The sequence below is a fragment of the Sus scrofa genome, chromosome 7 (genome assembly GCF_054392235.1).
Source record: "Sus scrofa isolate SSC_HxYL_T2T_F1_AM1 chromosome 7, Sscrofa_HxYL_maternal_Yorkshire_Landrace_v2.0, whole genome shotgun sequence".
Classification (NCBI taxonomy): domain Eukaryota; kingdom Metazoa; phylum Chordata; class Mammalia; order Artiodactyla; family Suidae; genus Sus; species Sus scrofa.
The window spans coordinates 75759579-75775289 of record NC_139389.1 but is presented as its reverse complement, the minus strand read 5'-3'; the positions used below and the strand labels follow the sequence as shown (position 1 = coordinate 75775289).

Below are 15711 nucleotides of genomic sequence, written 5' to 3'. Positions count from 1 at the left end.
TGTTTGGGTTCAACTTGTTTAGGGCCCTCTGTGTTTCCTGTATCTTGATATCCATTTTGTTTAGATTTGAAAAGTTTTCAGCCATAATTTCTTCAAATATGTTTTTAACCCCCTTTTCTTTTTCTTCTTCTGGAATCCCTATTATACACAGATTTTCCCACTTTATATTATCCCATGATCTCTTATACCGCTTTCATTTTTTTTTTTTTCATTTGATTTTCTGTCTGCTGTCCCAACTGGGTGATTTCCATCATTCTATCTTTTAAGTCGCTTATTCATTCCTCTGCATTATTCATTCTGCTCTTTAGTGCTTTAACTCATCTGTGTCTTGGTAAATGAATTTTTAAATTTTTCTTGGCTCCTCCTTATATATTCTGGTTCCTTTTTAAAGTAATCTGCATTTACTGTTCATATCTGCTCTTAATTCCTTCAGAATTTTCACTGTCTCCTTTTTGAATCGGTATCTGTTAGACTGCAGAGGTCTGTTTTGTTGTTGATCCTTCAGGGGAATTCTCCTGTTCTTTTAACTGGGAATGGTTCATGAGCTTCTTCATTTTGCTTATTTTTTTTTATTCTATGAGTTTACTGAAAACAACTACTACAGTCTTGGAGGGCTATTTATATGCAAGAGGGCCTCTGGGTAGTTTATGAAGGCTTACTATTTCTCGGGGGCGGGGGGGGCAGGAGGACTGCTTTCGGTTTGGATGCTTGCTGTCTCTTCCCTAGTGCATTCAGGCTATTATCCCCTTGATAGTGGTTATGCTGGTATATGGCTTGCATGTGCTTCCAGGGAGATGGAGGCAATGGGCAAGGCCTGTAGTCAGTGCCTGGTTGCTGAGCCCTTGACAGTGGCTAGGACCTGTGGGGAGGTAGTGCAGGCTGCTCCTGGTTTTGGGACCCTGGGAGGTGGCAGTGACCTTCAGGGAGGTATAGGCAGTGACCCAGAGCCTTTGGCAGTGGCAACAGCAGGGCATGTGCATTCCAAGGGGAGTGAAGCAACAATGAGTGGTATTCGGTTATAGTACCCTCCTCTGTGGTAACCCCTGAAGTGACTGGGGGCTGCAGGTGGTGCCTATACACAGACCCCTAGTGGTGACAGGCTGTGCCCACCTGTAGAGCCTGAGGTAGCTGCAGCAATTTGCTCCTGCTGCTCATATCCCACACAAGAGGTGACCAGCCTCCTGAGAACCTGTGCATGCACAGAGAAAGATATTCCTATGGCAGTCCCTCCCCTCTTCCTCTTACCCTTCCCAACAGTGGTGCCTTGCTTCTTCTCCAGGACCAGACTTCCTCCTGCATTCCCTCATCTGTGGTGCACTGCTCTCCAGCCCCTCAGACTATTTCCACACCTCCAACCCTAGTCCTTTCCCCAGAAGTGACCTCCAGAGCCTGAGTCTCGGTGCCCAGCCCCCACCCAAATGTCTCAGGCTGTGGTGTCCAGGCAAAGCGGTGCTGATGATCTTTGGGGCTCTCTTTCTGCTCCGCCCTCCTCAGTCTAGCTGCTGTCCTTTTCTCTGAGGCTCTGAGGTTCCCCCTCCATCCTGGCTGATCTCCCAGTCAGTTAGGTGGCCTCCCAGGCTTTGGATTCCTTTCCTCTTTCATAGCTCCCTCTCAAGAGTGCTGGTCCCATCCTAATTCCTCTTTTTTTCTCTCACTCTCTTTTTTTCCCCCTTTGTTCTACCCAGTTATGTGGAGGGTTTCTTGCCCTTTTTGGAGGTTTAAGGTCTTCTGACAGTGTTTAATAGGTGTTCTGTGTGAATTGTTCTACATGTAGATTTTTTTTTTTTTTTAATGTGTTTGTGGGAGAAGGTGAGTGGCATGTCTTACTCTTCCACCATTTTTATCGCTGATTGTGATTTTAATTTGCATTTGTGTAATGGCTAATGAGGCTGAACATTTTTTCATGTGCTTATTTACCATCATTATGCCCACTGAAGTGTCTTTGTTCCAGTCTTTTGCCCATTTTAGAATTGAGTTGATTGTCTTCTTGCTGTTGAGTTTTGCAGATTCTTTATATGTTTTGGATATAAATCCTTTTTTGGATAAGTGATTTGCAAATGTTTCCTTGTCTGTAGCTTATCTTTTCCTTTTCTTAAAAAATATCCTTCACAGAGCAAAAGTTTTAAATTTTGATGAAGTCAAACTTTTTTCTTTATGGACTGTGTGTAACATGACATACCTAAGAAATTGGTGCCAGCCCAGGCCCACAGTTAGGGAGACAACATTGACACCTGATACTTGCTAGAATGTTCTTCTCTGCCTCATCCTCCTGGTTGTCTCCTTCAGAACCCACACTTTACTTCCTTAGAAAAGCTTTTATGCTTCTTTCCTCTTTCCCCTACAGGCATTTCCTTCTCATCTGTGTAACCTTTGTGAACACTCATTTTCCTGACCATAATTTCTGACTACATGCTCCCTCCTACCAGACAAGGAACTCCAGGGGACCAATCCCTGGCATTATTCACCTTTTTCCCCCCCAGCACATGAATTAGTATCTTTTAGGTGCTGTACACATTCACTGGAAGAAAAAAAAAAGACAGAAGTAATTAATTTCTAAAAATAATATTCTTCTATCCTTAATAATTATTTGTTGTGCTAGAGCCAATTTGAGTATCTATAAACAATGCTATTGCTTTGAGGATATTTTAAAACTATCCTCAGTTTAAAATTAAAAGTTTGTTCTTCTTTGAGATATCTGTTGATTTGGTCATGTAAATGAGCTTGGTGGTAAACACCTTTTCTCAAAGGAAAAGATATAAGGGGATGCATGAAATTCATGTGGAATTATGGGAGGGTTTTTTTTTTTTTTTGGTCTTTTTTTTTTTTTTTTTGCTATTTCTTGGGCCGCTTCTGCGGCATATGGAGTTTCCCAGGCTAGGGGTCTAATCGGAGCCGTAGCCACCAGAGCCACAGTAACGCGGGATCCAAGCCGCGTCTGCACGCTACACCACAGCTCATGGCAACGCCGGATCGTTAACCCACTGAGCAAGGGCAGGGACCGAACCCACAACCTCATGGTTCCTAGTCGGATTCGTTAACCACGGTGCCACGACAGGAACTCCTTATGGGAGATTTTAAGTCACTAAAGAAGTTGGTACCAACTGATGATATTGAAAAATAAACAGTTTTATCTACTAAAATTAAGTTTTTGTTCATTATCGGTTTATTAAAGTAAGATCCACATAATCAAAATTCTTGAATTCCTAACTTAATGATAGCCACTCATTACACAAAGTAGTTCTGAGGAACCAGCCCTCTAGCTGGGGAGAACATTCACATACTGAAATAAACCCTCTGGAAATGAAGCTACCTTCTGACAATGACAATATAATCTTAATTTGTTTTATGAAACAGCCACCTGTTGCTAAATAATAATATCCATAGTAAGTTAGATGTTTTAGCTTTCATTTGTCCATAACAGAACAAGGTAATGGGGCCAACTCCAGGCAAACTTCTGAAGGTTAACAGTTTGTCTTGATATCCTTGGCTGTCTCTCTCTGGATCTCCCTGAGTCTGCCTTTCCTTCATTTCCACATTCTCAGAATCCTCCAGCTCTCTGTTCTTGGACTTGTTTACAAGGTGTGGGAGCTTCCTTTAAGGGAAATAAACTGAATCTAGAGTCTTAAGAGTGTGAGAAGTCTGGACTGGTAGACCTGTTGATGGTCACATTGTTCCAGGTGAGGCAGACTTGGGAATCAGGAGGTCTGATGGTCAGAGAAGAAAGGTCTAGCAGAGACAGCGTTGGGGAGGAGGGCTAGAGCTGATGGGAATAATGGTCAGAATTAGGTGTGAACAGGAAAAGTGGGGTAATTTCAGGCTAAGCCTATGAACACTGACTGTCCTAGAATAATTTGCTCTATAGAAGATGGGCTAGTGGACCTAACCATCTTTTTCATTGATGCTGGAAAGTGACATGGGTGTCACTTTTAACATCCTTATCCCTTTCTTAACTTTCTGTAGTTAAGTCTTCTGCTTACTAATACCCTCTATCAAAATAGGAAAGAATCTGAAATTAAGCATTGACATTTGGGGGCAATTACACTTCACTATGTATTTTAGTCACTATATCAACGTAACGAGTCATGGCCATGTTAATTGTTTTAAATCTCTGATAGTGGAATGAAAGATTTTATCTTCTAGTCATACTTTTAGTAAATAGACAGGAAGATATTTTTGCTTATAGGTTCTTCAGATATATATTACATATGTCTAGTCCCCAAAGGATTGTTTCTTTTCATATTCCTAAAAAACTGAATTTCTTCTGAAATTACTTTGTTCCCACCAAGTAGCACTGTGGTGCTCAAAAGTTTGATATACACTGAGCAGTTCAGCCATGTGAGTTGAGTCTAGTTTCCAGTTGCTATCTGCTCAGATCACATGTCCAGCAGAGGTTGAAATGCCAGTGATTCCTTATATGCATAGGTCAGGCTCCAGTCCAACCCTGAGCCCAGGCTGCTACGTCATTGTTTATCTAGTCCGCACAGGGTCTTCAACAGGTCAGATCCCTCAGTGCCTTTTAATTCCCAATAATCCCTGCGGTAAGGAAGCCATTCAACAGATCATATTTTAAAGTTTCTAATACCCAAAACTGCCTGACTACATTAAAATAAGCAAATGTCCATAATCTTCAGCTTCTTTTGTATAATGTCTAACAAACTGGCAATAGGTAAGAGCCTAGGAAGCTTAAAACTGAATGTTTTTTGAAATATTTGTTTGACATTCATGTAGAGGGACAGGGCAAAGCACAATTTTCTATTATTAACAAGTAGGTGTAGATTCAGAAACAATTACCTTTTTCTAAACAAACATCTCATCAGATATTCAAAGCAGAGGCCACATTTAGAGGGAGGGGAGTATACATACTCTCACATGTAAGTGCAACTCACACATATATCTGTAGTTCTTGTTCTACAGTTTGTGTGTGCATGTAATTTCGTCAAGCCAGACAACTGATGGCAGAGCAGAGGGCATAAAAAAATTAAGTAAATTAAGAGACTCCAGAGAATCACACAGTGCTATGCATTATTTAGTTACAGAATTTCAGCAGAGTCTGCATGTGTGCACTGCCAAAATACTCAGCAGGGTGAGGTCAGCACTTGTGGGGAAGGTGTTTCTTTCTCCTCAAGGCCCATCTGCTTCTGTGGAAACAGGGCCATGTACATTTCATAGTTACTAAAGAGGAGGGTATGGAAACCTAAGTTAACTGGCACCACGGATGCTTTAGTGCCCCTTATACATAGTTTCCCCTGAATAGTTTCCTGGCATCTTAACCCAGGACCTGGCTCTGACTAAATTCCTGAATCCATTATGAAAGAGCCAAATTGTGTATGAAAAGAGTGGATGGCCTGTGCTTTGGCATGAAGTTTTCATGGTACCAAGGCTGAAACTTTTGTATTGGCAAGTGGGAGTGGAATGATTGAGAAATGCCTGTTTAGCTATTCTGAGCAGGTAGCATAAGGGTTATGCACACGCACCTTTTTCTCTCCTAGGTATGTCAGGTATTCTGCATCTGTAGGGTCATGGTGGGGCCTAGGAGACAGACACTCACAAATCCAAGTTAAGAAGTCAAGGGAGTTCCCGTCGTGGCGCAGTGATTAACGAATCCGACTAGGAACCATGAGGTTGCGGGTTCGGTCCCTGCCCTTGCTCAGTGGGTTAACGATCTGGCGTTGCTGTGAGCTGTGGTGTAGGTTGCAGACGCGGCTCGGATCCCGCGTTGCTGCGGCTCTGGCATAGGCTGGCGGCTACAGCTCCGATTCGACCCCTAGCTTGGGAACCTCCATATGCCGCAGAAGCGGCCCAAAGAAATGGCAAAAAGACAAAAAAAAAAAAAAAAAAAAAAAAAAAAAGAAGTCAAGAGTGTGAGAAGTTGGAAATGCTGCTGAGAGAGTGGTTGAGGTGATCACTATAGATGTTGTGCAAGGAGGCAGGAGGTGTAGAGAAAGAGGAGTGGAGGGGATGGTGGCCTGGATGAGGTGGAAGAGCACTTGTAGTGGGAGAATGGGAGTGAAAAAGTCAGAGGGGTTGGTGGCATAAGAGACTTTCCTGTTCCACAGGTGGAATGATGGCAAGATCCAGAATGGAGTTGTGGTAGACTCATCCCGGTAGAATGGATCTGAAGGTCTTAGGCGTTGTGAATAAAGGAAATTCGAGGCTAGGGTGTTAGTTGCTTCCTCAGTGTGACTATTGAAATTACCTAAGATAATGGTATGCTCAATATAGAGAGGAAAACCATGAGCCAGAGGCATTCTTCAGTGCAGAGGAGTGAAAGAGAAGAATGTAGCTGACAACAACGAGGGAGGAAGACAGGAAGGTTTAGCAGACACTCGGCACCTACTCAGAAAGGTGTTAGTACAAGGGTGAAAGTGTAATGATCAGAAAGTGGCGAAGAAGCCCTGAGGCCTGCCCTTCCCCTAACAGCTCCGGACCCCTCCCCGTCTCTCAGGTGAAGCCTGGGAGAGTGGGCAGCCTCCTCTGGGAAGCAGGAGCCTTGGGCAGTCAAGTTTGGGTGATACCAGGACGTAGAGGTAACATTTTGTGAAGAAGTTAAGGCATAATTTTTCAACAGATTGGGGATATGAGCCAGGAGAGTACCTTGAATTTGGAAGAGGTCAGCAGTGGGAGGAAGGAAGTTTCCCAAGGCAATACAGTGCTACAGAGAAAAGAGCATCTTAGCAGGGCGAAGGATGCAGAGCATTTGCTTTGGGGTGGTGGTTGAGGTATCAGGAATACGAGGTGTGGGGAGTAAGTGGAGTACATGTCCAAATGAGCATCAGATATCCAAAACTCCAGGCTACCTGGAAAGTTATCTGATGAAAGTTAGAGATTTGCTATTATTTGCTGCAATTGGTTTTCATGTATTGGTTAGTAGAATAATATAATTTTTGCCCAAGTCAGTTTTGGATTGCATATGCTCATGGGCCATATTTTTTTTGTAAGACCTTTACTCAATCAGAACTCCAAAGTCTATTTAAACTTTTAATCTGTTTCAAGTTATTATCAACAATTTATCAACAGTTGGTCACTGCCACCAATTATTAGCAGACAGTTGGCACCTACTAAAAAAAAGGTGTTGTTAGTTCTTGGATTTCAAGAAGTAAAATTGGAGCATTTATTGGAATTGTACAATAATTTTTGTTCAGAATTCAGCAGGACTTTCTGTTGTTATCCAGCATGGGTTTTTTGTTTTTTGCCTATTATTACATACTTTTTTTTAAAAAAGTTTTTTTTCTCTTTTTAGGACTGCACTCACTGCATATGGAAGTTCCCAGGCTAGAAGTCAAATCTGAGCTGCAGCTTCTGGCCACAGCCACAGTAACACCAGACCCAAGCCACGTCTGTAGCCTACACCATAGCTCACAGCAACGCTGGATCCTTAACCTACTCTGCAGGCCAGGGATTGAATCCGTGTCCTCGTGGATACTAGTTGGGTTTGTTACCACTGAGCCAAAATGGGAACTCCACATAATTTTAAATAAGGGTTACGTTTTGGTTTTTCTTTGAAAACAAGTAATTGAATTAAATCAAATCAGAAGATTATATTTCCAGTTTGGAGTGACTTTTTTTTTTTTTTTTTTGTCTTTTTGCCTTTTCTAGGGCCACTCCCGCGGCATATGGAGATTCCTACACAAGGGGTCTAACTGGAGCTGTAGCCGCCAGCCTATGCCACAGCTATAGCAATGCCAGATCCGAGTCACGTCTGCGACCTACACCACAGCTCATGGCAATGCCAGATCCTTAACCCACTGAGCAAGGCCAGGGATCGATCCCACGACCTCATGGTTCCTAGTCAGATTTGTTAACCACTGAGCCACGACAGGAGCTCCTGGAATGACTTTTTCATAGTCATAATAGGGCTCAGAACTCAAATACTATCTTTAAAATTTTAGTTTTAACAAAAATCATACATAAAATCCCCATTTGGAAGAAATCACTGACACATAACTAAAAATGAGTAACTGAAGTTTTATCTGATGCTGACATCATTTTGAGCCTTAATGGACTCAAAGTGCTGAAGTAAATATTACCAGTGATACTACCCATTTCACGTTCCTGGCCTCTGACAGCACAGTGGAAATTTGGGAACTCGTAATGACAAGTGATGTATCAATTAAAGCTGCCTACCTAATAGTATGTGTGGAGGAGGTCAAAACTTTGATATAGCAATTTTTTTTCTTTTTTCTTTTTTTCTTTTTTCTTTTGTCTTTCTAGGGCTGCAGCCATGGGATATGGAAGTTCCCAGGCTACGGGTTGAATCGGAGCTGCAACTGCCGGCCCACACCACAGCCACAGCAGCGTGGGATCTGAGCTGCGTCTGTGACCTATACCACAGCTCATGGCAACACCTTGGCATGTGGCAACATCCTTAACCCACTTAGGCCAGGGGTTGAATCTATATCCTCACATATACTAGTTGGGTTCCTTACCACTGAGCCATGATGGGAACTCCCTGATATAATAATGTTTTTATTTTAAATGTCTGGGTCTTAAAAACAAAACAAAGCTCTGTTTTGTTCTTGTTCACCTTGGGTGTTCTCTGGATTTCCTTCTTAAGAGTAATGTTGCTTACAAAATGTGGATATCCGTTACAAATTTAAATGATAAATTGTGTCCCTGAGGGAAATGTGACAATTGTCTCTTACACTGACGATCCCATGGCTCACTGAGAATGGCTCAGAGTTCTCAGGAGGCACACATTCTTGCCCATTTTTCTTCATGTAGGTTTCTGGATGATGCTTCTATCCTGAAATATTAAATGTTTGGTGGAGCTCACCAGTAACAAAGAGGCGAGCTGTTGGCTCCCTTACCTGAATCCCAAACTAACAGTAGGAAAGAGAACGGAGAGTGAGTTTGTGAGGTAACCTCTCATGTTGACTGAGCTTTCAACTGGGGTGTCTGAAAAGAATAGTAGGATTTTTGTGGCTTAGACAAAGATCAACTTATGCCTGCGCCAAAGGCCTGGTGCCCAGGAATATGGCCTGTGACTACGTATCTGAACTGAACAAAGGCCAGCATGTGCTCACCTGACCTGTTGGCCCTGATAATTGATGTCAGGTAAAGGAGTGACCTTTTTACCATATCCTCCCGAGGATAAGGCAAAAGAGTCATCATATATTTGCTTTTCTTTATTGCAGGACATATGTGAAGATATTTCTGATCATGTTGAACAAATCCATGCTCTCCTTGAAACGGAGTTCTCCCTGAAGCTGCTGTCCTACTCCGTCAACGTGATTGTGGACATCCACGCAGTGCAGCTCCTCTGGCACCAGCTCCGAGTCTCAGTGCTGGTTCTGCGGGAGCGCATTCTGCAAGGTCTGCAGGACGCCAATGGCAACTACACCAGGCAGACGGACATTCTGCAGGCTTTCTCTGAAGAGACAAAGGAGGTAGGTATTTTCTTTTTTTCTCCCCCCCCCCATTTTTTAAAAGTTTTATTGAAGTATAGTTGATTTACAAGGTTGTGATTATTTCTGCTATACAACAAAGTGATTTTGTTATACATGTACACACGTCCATTCTCTTTCAGATTCTTTCCCCATGTAGATTATCACAGAATATTGGGTAGAGTTCTCTGTGCAATATAGCAGGTGGTGAGTATTTTCTTTGAAGTCAAATAACACAATGTCAGGTGTGACTATTTGAGAATATTTTCAGGAGTTCCTGTAGTGATGCAGTGGAAACAAATCCCACTAGGAATCATGAGGTTGTGGGTTCAATCCCTGGCCTTGCTCAGTGGGTTAAGGATCTGGTATTGCCATGAGCTGTGGTGTAGGCCAGCAACTACAGCTCTGATTCAACGCCTAGCTTAGGAACCTCCATATGCCGTGAGTGCAGCCCCAAAAAGACCAGACCAAAAAAAAAAATTTAAAAAGTAAAAAAGAAAATGTTTTCAGTTCAGGGATGAGGGATAAGAATTCTTTGTAGGTAAATAAGCAGGTCCTAAGCTGGTCATTGAATCTAGGTATAATGATCAGAGGTTAAGACATATCTAAATTGGATGAAGCTATAGACCAGAGTTAACGCATACCTGGTAGTTTGCACAGACACCAGCTGTAGCTCTTGGTGCTAACTTGGCTTCCTGTTCCTTGTTCAATTATTTGGTAAATATTTATTGAGTACTTACCATGGGCTAGGTGCTAAGTGCTAAGAATATTATAGTGATCAAAACATGGTCTTTGCCTTCAAAGAGCTGAGACTAGTGGGAGATGGAGACAAGTGATCAGACATTCAGACCACATGTGATAGGCATGGTCCACATGCAGATTCCGTGGCCTACATGATGCCACTGGAGGACAGAGAAGGACACTTCATTCAGACAGGGAAGCCTTTCCAGAAGTGTAACCTGATACCTGAAGCAGAAGCAGGACTAGACTAAAGAATGGAGGTAGAAGCTGTTCCAGACAGAAGGAATGGCATGATCAAAGACCCAGAGGTAAGGGAGAATGACAGGCTCAGAGAGTTACAGATAGAACTGGAGCAAAATGTTCAAGGGACCAGGAAGCAGGATTTGAACTAATAGGTAAGCAGAGGTCAGATCATGAAGATGAAAAGCCATACTAAAGAGTCATATTAAGAGAACTGGACTTTATTTTGAGGATAACAGAAGCATTTGTTATGGAAATGACATGATTAGATTTATGCATTAGAAAATCATTCTGGTTGTAGTGAGTCAAATGGATTCTTAAATTTTTCACAAGCAATATATTTAGTTTTTTTAACTCATATTGTGCATATTTTGATGAGTTTGTTGTTGTTACTGATGCACAGCTTAAGAAAGCACACTGTAAACGTAAATCCAAGTGAACTCACCTAGTCCCAAATAAAACTGATGTGTGTGATAATGAGAAAGAGAGAGGCACATTGCATTAGCTAATTAAGGGCTGTGTGTGTGTGGATAGATAAATAGGATAGATACCATATATAGATACATAGAGTGTGTGTATATGTGTATAGTCCCATGGCTCTTGACACCCAGTTTAGTGCTCTACTGTTGACTTTGTGGAAAGTACATATTATACAAGTTTATAAGGCATTTATATAAATATATAAGATTTAAAGGCCTTATAAAAGAGTGTTGTATAACTCATTAATTTATTAATGTTTCTGTGGTTTCAACATTATCAGCAACACAATACAAACCTGGGCTTCTTCTCATAAATGATTTATACTTGTTGATTATTATTTTCATAATAATGATGCTCTTGCTGTGGCAAATTCCCTACAGACCCTGGAAGTTTATGAGAATGAAAATCTATTAGGCTCATGTCTAACTTTAACTCACTGTCTTTGTTTCCATTTGACTTTCCCTGATATTGTGGCAATGAAGGTGGCGATACAGACTTTGGTGAAGTCCTTTTTAAAATCATAGGATGAATACATAGGTGTGTGTGATGGTCCCTAGATGCCATCCCTCCCAAGTGGGATCCCCAGAGAGTCCTTAACTGGAACTCTTGTGGTTATAGAAACTACAAAAAAATCTTAAACTAGTCAACTCTGCCCTAAATCTGGTGTTTATGAGGTGTTTGCTGATGGGGTGGGGATCAGAGGATGGGAAGTTTTGTCTAAACTCTGAAGAGGTCTTACTTTAGATGTCTACCTGGCATCTCCAACCTATGCATTCTTTTTTTGTTCCTCCCCATGTGTTCTGGTTCTGTCCAGCATATGGTATTGATCAGTCATCAGATCTGCCCACTTACTACCACTAGAGGGGGCATTAGAAATCTTTGAGTCAGGAGTTCCCATCGTGGCACAGTAGAAACGAATCCGACTAGAAACCATGAGGTTGCAGGTTCTATTCCTGGCCTCACACAATGGGTTAAGGATCCAGCATTGCTTTGGGCTGTGGTGTAGGTCACAGACGAGGCTCAGATCTGGTGTTGCTGTGGGGCAGGCTGGCGGCTACAGCTCCGATTAGACCGCTAGCCTGGGAACCTCCATATGCCGTGGGCGCAGTCCCAGAAAAGACAAAAAAAAAAAAAAAAAAAAAAGAGAGAGAGAGAGAGAAATCATTGAGTCAAACCGCTTCACTTTACATATTTATTTTTTCATTCAATAAACATTTACTGATCACCAACTCAGATTAGAGCTAGGGATATAAAAGTGCTTTATTGTTATTGTTTCATGGAATATGTTCATCACAATTTATTTGAACTTGTATTATTAATGAAGTAGTAGCCCAAGAAAGATGACAAGCCACTGAGACTGATTGTTACTGGCCAATGTTTTCTCAGCTCTGTTGTGAGTTTATGTTAAATAGTACCCTTATGGTTCTCACAACGTGAGTTCAACAATTATGTACAAATTCAGTTAGAAGCAATTTAGTGCATATTCATGTTGGAAGTCAGTCTATAGTCTTGTTGTAGAAATGTAAGAATATGTTGTATAAGGAATAAAGAAACAGTGGATTCTCAGCCATCTGCTTTGCAGACATTTTTCTTTAAACTGAAGCCCTGTCTCCACTACCATTTTCCTGAAGCTATGGGTTCCTGATCCTATTTGTTAGTTTTATTTGTTTCTGCCAGCACACTGGAACTGTGGAAAAAAAGGAAAGGAATTAAGATAAAATTCTCAGGTTATCGGAATAAATTCGGCTATGAAAAATTTGTAGAATGAAGAGTGATATGGTATAAAACATGCTGATAAACTAAAATAGTAGATGTCTTTCCAGTGAAGGTGAATTCATTTTTCTCTTTTTGGAAGTCAGTTGAGTTGCAGAGCCCATTAAAGAATAAATTTGATAGAACAGACTTGTGGTTGCCAAGGAGAGAGGGGGGAGGGAGTGGGATGGATGGGAAGTTTGGAGTTGGTAGATGCAAACTATTACATTTAGAATGGATAAGAAATGAAGCCCTACTGTATAGCATAGGGAATTATATCCAGTCTCTTGGAAGAGAATGTGATGGAAGATAGTACAAGAAGAAGAATATATATATATGTATGATTGGGTCACTATGCTGTATAGCAGAAATTGCCACAATACTGTAAATCAACTATATGCTAAATAAAGATAAAATGAAAAATGTTTAAAAAGAATAAATTTGAAAGTCAAGAAAGTGGCAAGTTTGGAGATCCCGTTGTGGCGTTGTGGTTAACGAATCTGACTAGGAACCATGACGTTGCGGGTTCGATCCCTGCCCTTGCTCAGTGGGTTACCGATCTGGCATTGCCGTGACCTGTGGTGTAGGTCGCAGACGCGGCTCGGATCCTGCGTTGCTGTGGCTCTGGCGTAGGCTGGCAGCCACAGCTCCGATTGGACCCCTAGCCTGGGAAACTCCATATGCCGTGGGAGCGGCCCAAGAAAAGGCAAAAAGACAAAGGAAAAAAAAAAAAAAAAAGAAAGTGGCAAGTTCTCTTTCTTTGTGTCTTGCAAAAAAAAAAAAAAAATGAGTTTTAGTCCTTTAAAATATGCTCCATTTAAATATGGAGCAGACTGTATCTTGTAAATAAATTGGCAAATGCCTTTCTAAAACAAAACCAACCAATCAAACAAATTTAAAAATTGCCTTAGGGCAAAGCTCAACATTGTATAAAAAAAAATGTGTTTTACTGAAATTTTCTATATTTCAGATACTATAGTAAGCAATTTATATTTATTGTTTAATTTGGTAAGGAAGGTAATAGGTATTGAAAATAGTTCTGTTTTAATATTACACAGCCATAAAAAAGAATGAAATAATACCATTTGCAGCAACGTGGATGGACCTAGAGAATATTGTACCTAGTGACCTAAGTCAGACAGAGAAAGACAAATATTATATGATATCACTTATATGTGTAAGGTAAGAAATGAAGTTATTTACAAAATAGAAACATACAGACATAGAAGACAAACTTAGGGTTACTACAGGGGAAAGAGCAGAAAGGAGGGGTAAACTAGGAGTTTGGAATTAGGAGATACACACTATTGTATATAAAATAATTAAACAACAAGGATTGTTTAGCACAAAGAACTATACTCCATCCTGTAATAAAAGAATCTGAAAAAATATATATAACTGAATCACTTTGCTGTATACCTGAAACTAAAACAAAATTGTAAATCAGCTGTACTTCAATTTAGAAACTATAATTCCATTTTACAGATGGGAAAATTGAATTTAAAAGAGGTTAAGTGAATGCTAAAGGACATAAATCTAGAAATAATTAAATAAAACAAAACAAACCAGCTCTTAACTGATCTCTTTTATAATAATAATAATAATAATAATTTTAATAATAATAATAATAATAATTTCCTTCCTTCACTCCTTCCTTCCTTTTTTCCTTTCTACCTCTCCTAAATATTTGTTGATTCCTTACTCTTTCTAAGTCACTAGGCATTCAAAAATGATTAACCCATGTTATTAAATGTTAAGAATCATCTTCATAATTGTGTTAGATCCTCAAACAGTTCTGGGAGATGGGCAAGGCAAGTGCTGTTATTCTTACTTTATAGATAATATTATTATATCCAGCCTACAGATGAGAGGACTGAGGTTAATAGTCACACAGGTAGTGATAACTGTTGATTGTATTAACACAATAGCAAACACTGATTACCTTATGATATGCTAGGTGGTGTGTTAAGCACTTAATCTAAATGATGCTCGCTCTGTGGGAACACACTGGTCCTTGCAGAGCACTTACACTGGAGCACTTTGTGTGATCTTCCACTAGCACTTATCACAGGGCAATTTATTACAGCAACGTGTGTGCTAGATTTGAACTGCATGAGTATGGGCACTACATTATGATCATCCCTGTATCTCCCACAGCACCTAGTTCGTTTCGCCATATAGAAAGTCTGATGAAGGAGTTCCCCTCATGGCTCAGTGGTTAATGAATCCGACTAGGAACCATGAGGTTGCGGATTCGATCCCTGCCCTTGTTCAGTGGGTTAACGATCCGGCGTTGCCATGAGCTGAGGTGTGGGTTGCAGATGCGGCTCGTATCCTGCGTTGCTGTAGCTCTTGGCGTAGGCTGGTGGCTACAGCTCCGATTGGACCCCTAGCCTGGGAATCTCCATATGCCGCGGGAGCGGCCCAAGAAATGGCAAAAAGACAAAAAAAAAAAAAAAAAAAAAAAAAAAAAAGTCTGATGAGTTGAAGTCAGTCATGCAGATAATTACTGGTTTAGGTATAGAAGAGGGAGATATCACTGAAGGTTGGTGGACTGAGATTAATCATGGAGAGTATTTGACTCATAATTTCAGCCTAGAAATGGAAAATGGAAATTCTCAAGAATTATTACTATAGTATAAATAAAAAATACCAAAAGTTTGTTATTTTCCCTTTGCCTGTCAGAAACTAAGCTTTGCCCTTTTCTCATTTCCCTGTCATTGTTCCTAGTCCATGGCTGCTCTCTAGAATGTAGTCACAATCATAGAATCCCAGCATGGTGAGCTAAAGGGAATCTGAGCAAGCGTCTAGACCCCGTGGTCTGAGGACTCTCGGGGGCTGTAGCTTCTTGTAAGGGGTCCATGAATTTATTTATACATTAGCAACTGAAGCATAACAAACACCATGTAGTGAAATTGGGGGAAGAAGGGGAAAGAGGGACATACAAAATGTTTTGCTGTAACCATAATTAAAACAGTGAAATTCTATTTCCAACTCTTCTAAGTAAGATCATTAAATCAGGGCATAGAATTGACCCTGAGGTGGCAATGGACACAAATATAAACCTTGGGGGCATTTTAATAGGGAGATCTTCAAGTCTCTAAATTATGAGTAT

General features: G+C 40.8%; 1 protein-coding gene across 14 annotated transcripts in view; it reads left to right on the top strand.

The window, feature by feature from the left end:
- The window catches only part of AKAP6 (A-kinase anchoring protein 6), a 458273-nt gene that overhangs the window by 180563 nt on the left and 261999 nt on the right, over positions 1–15711 (top strand). For all 14 annotated transcript variants that reach the window (XM_084968956.1, XM_084968955.1, XM_021099869.2 and 11 more), the window contains one exon: positions 9135–9386. In XM_084968956.1, coding sequence (XP_084825082.1) covers positions 9135–9386 — 252 coding nt within the window. The remainder of the gene's footprint in view (positions 1–9134; positions 9387–15711) is intronic.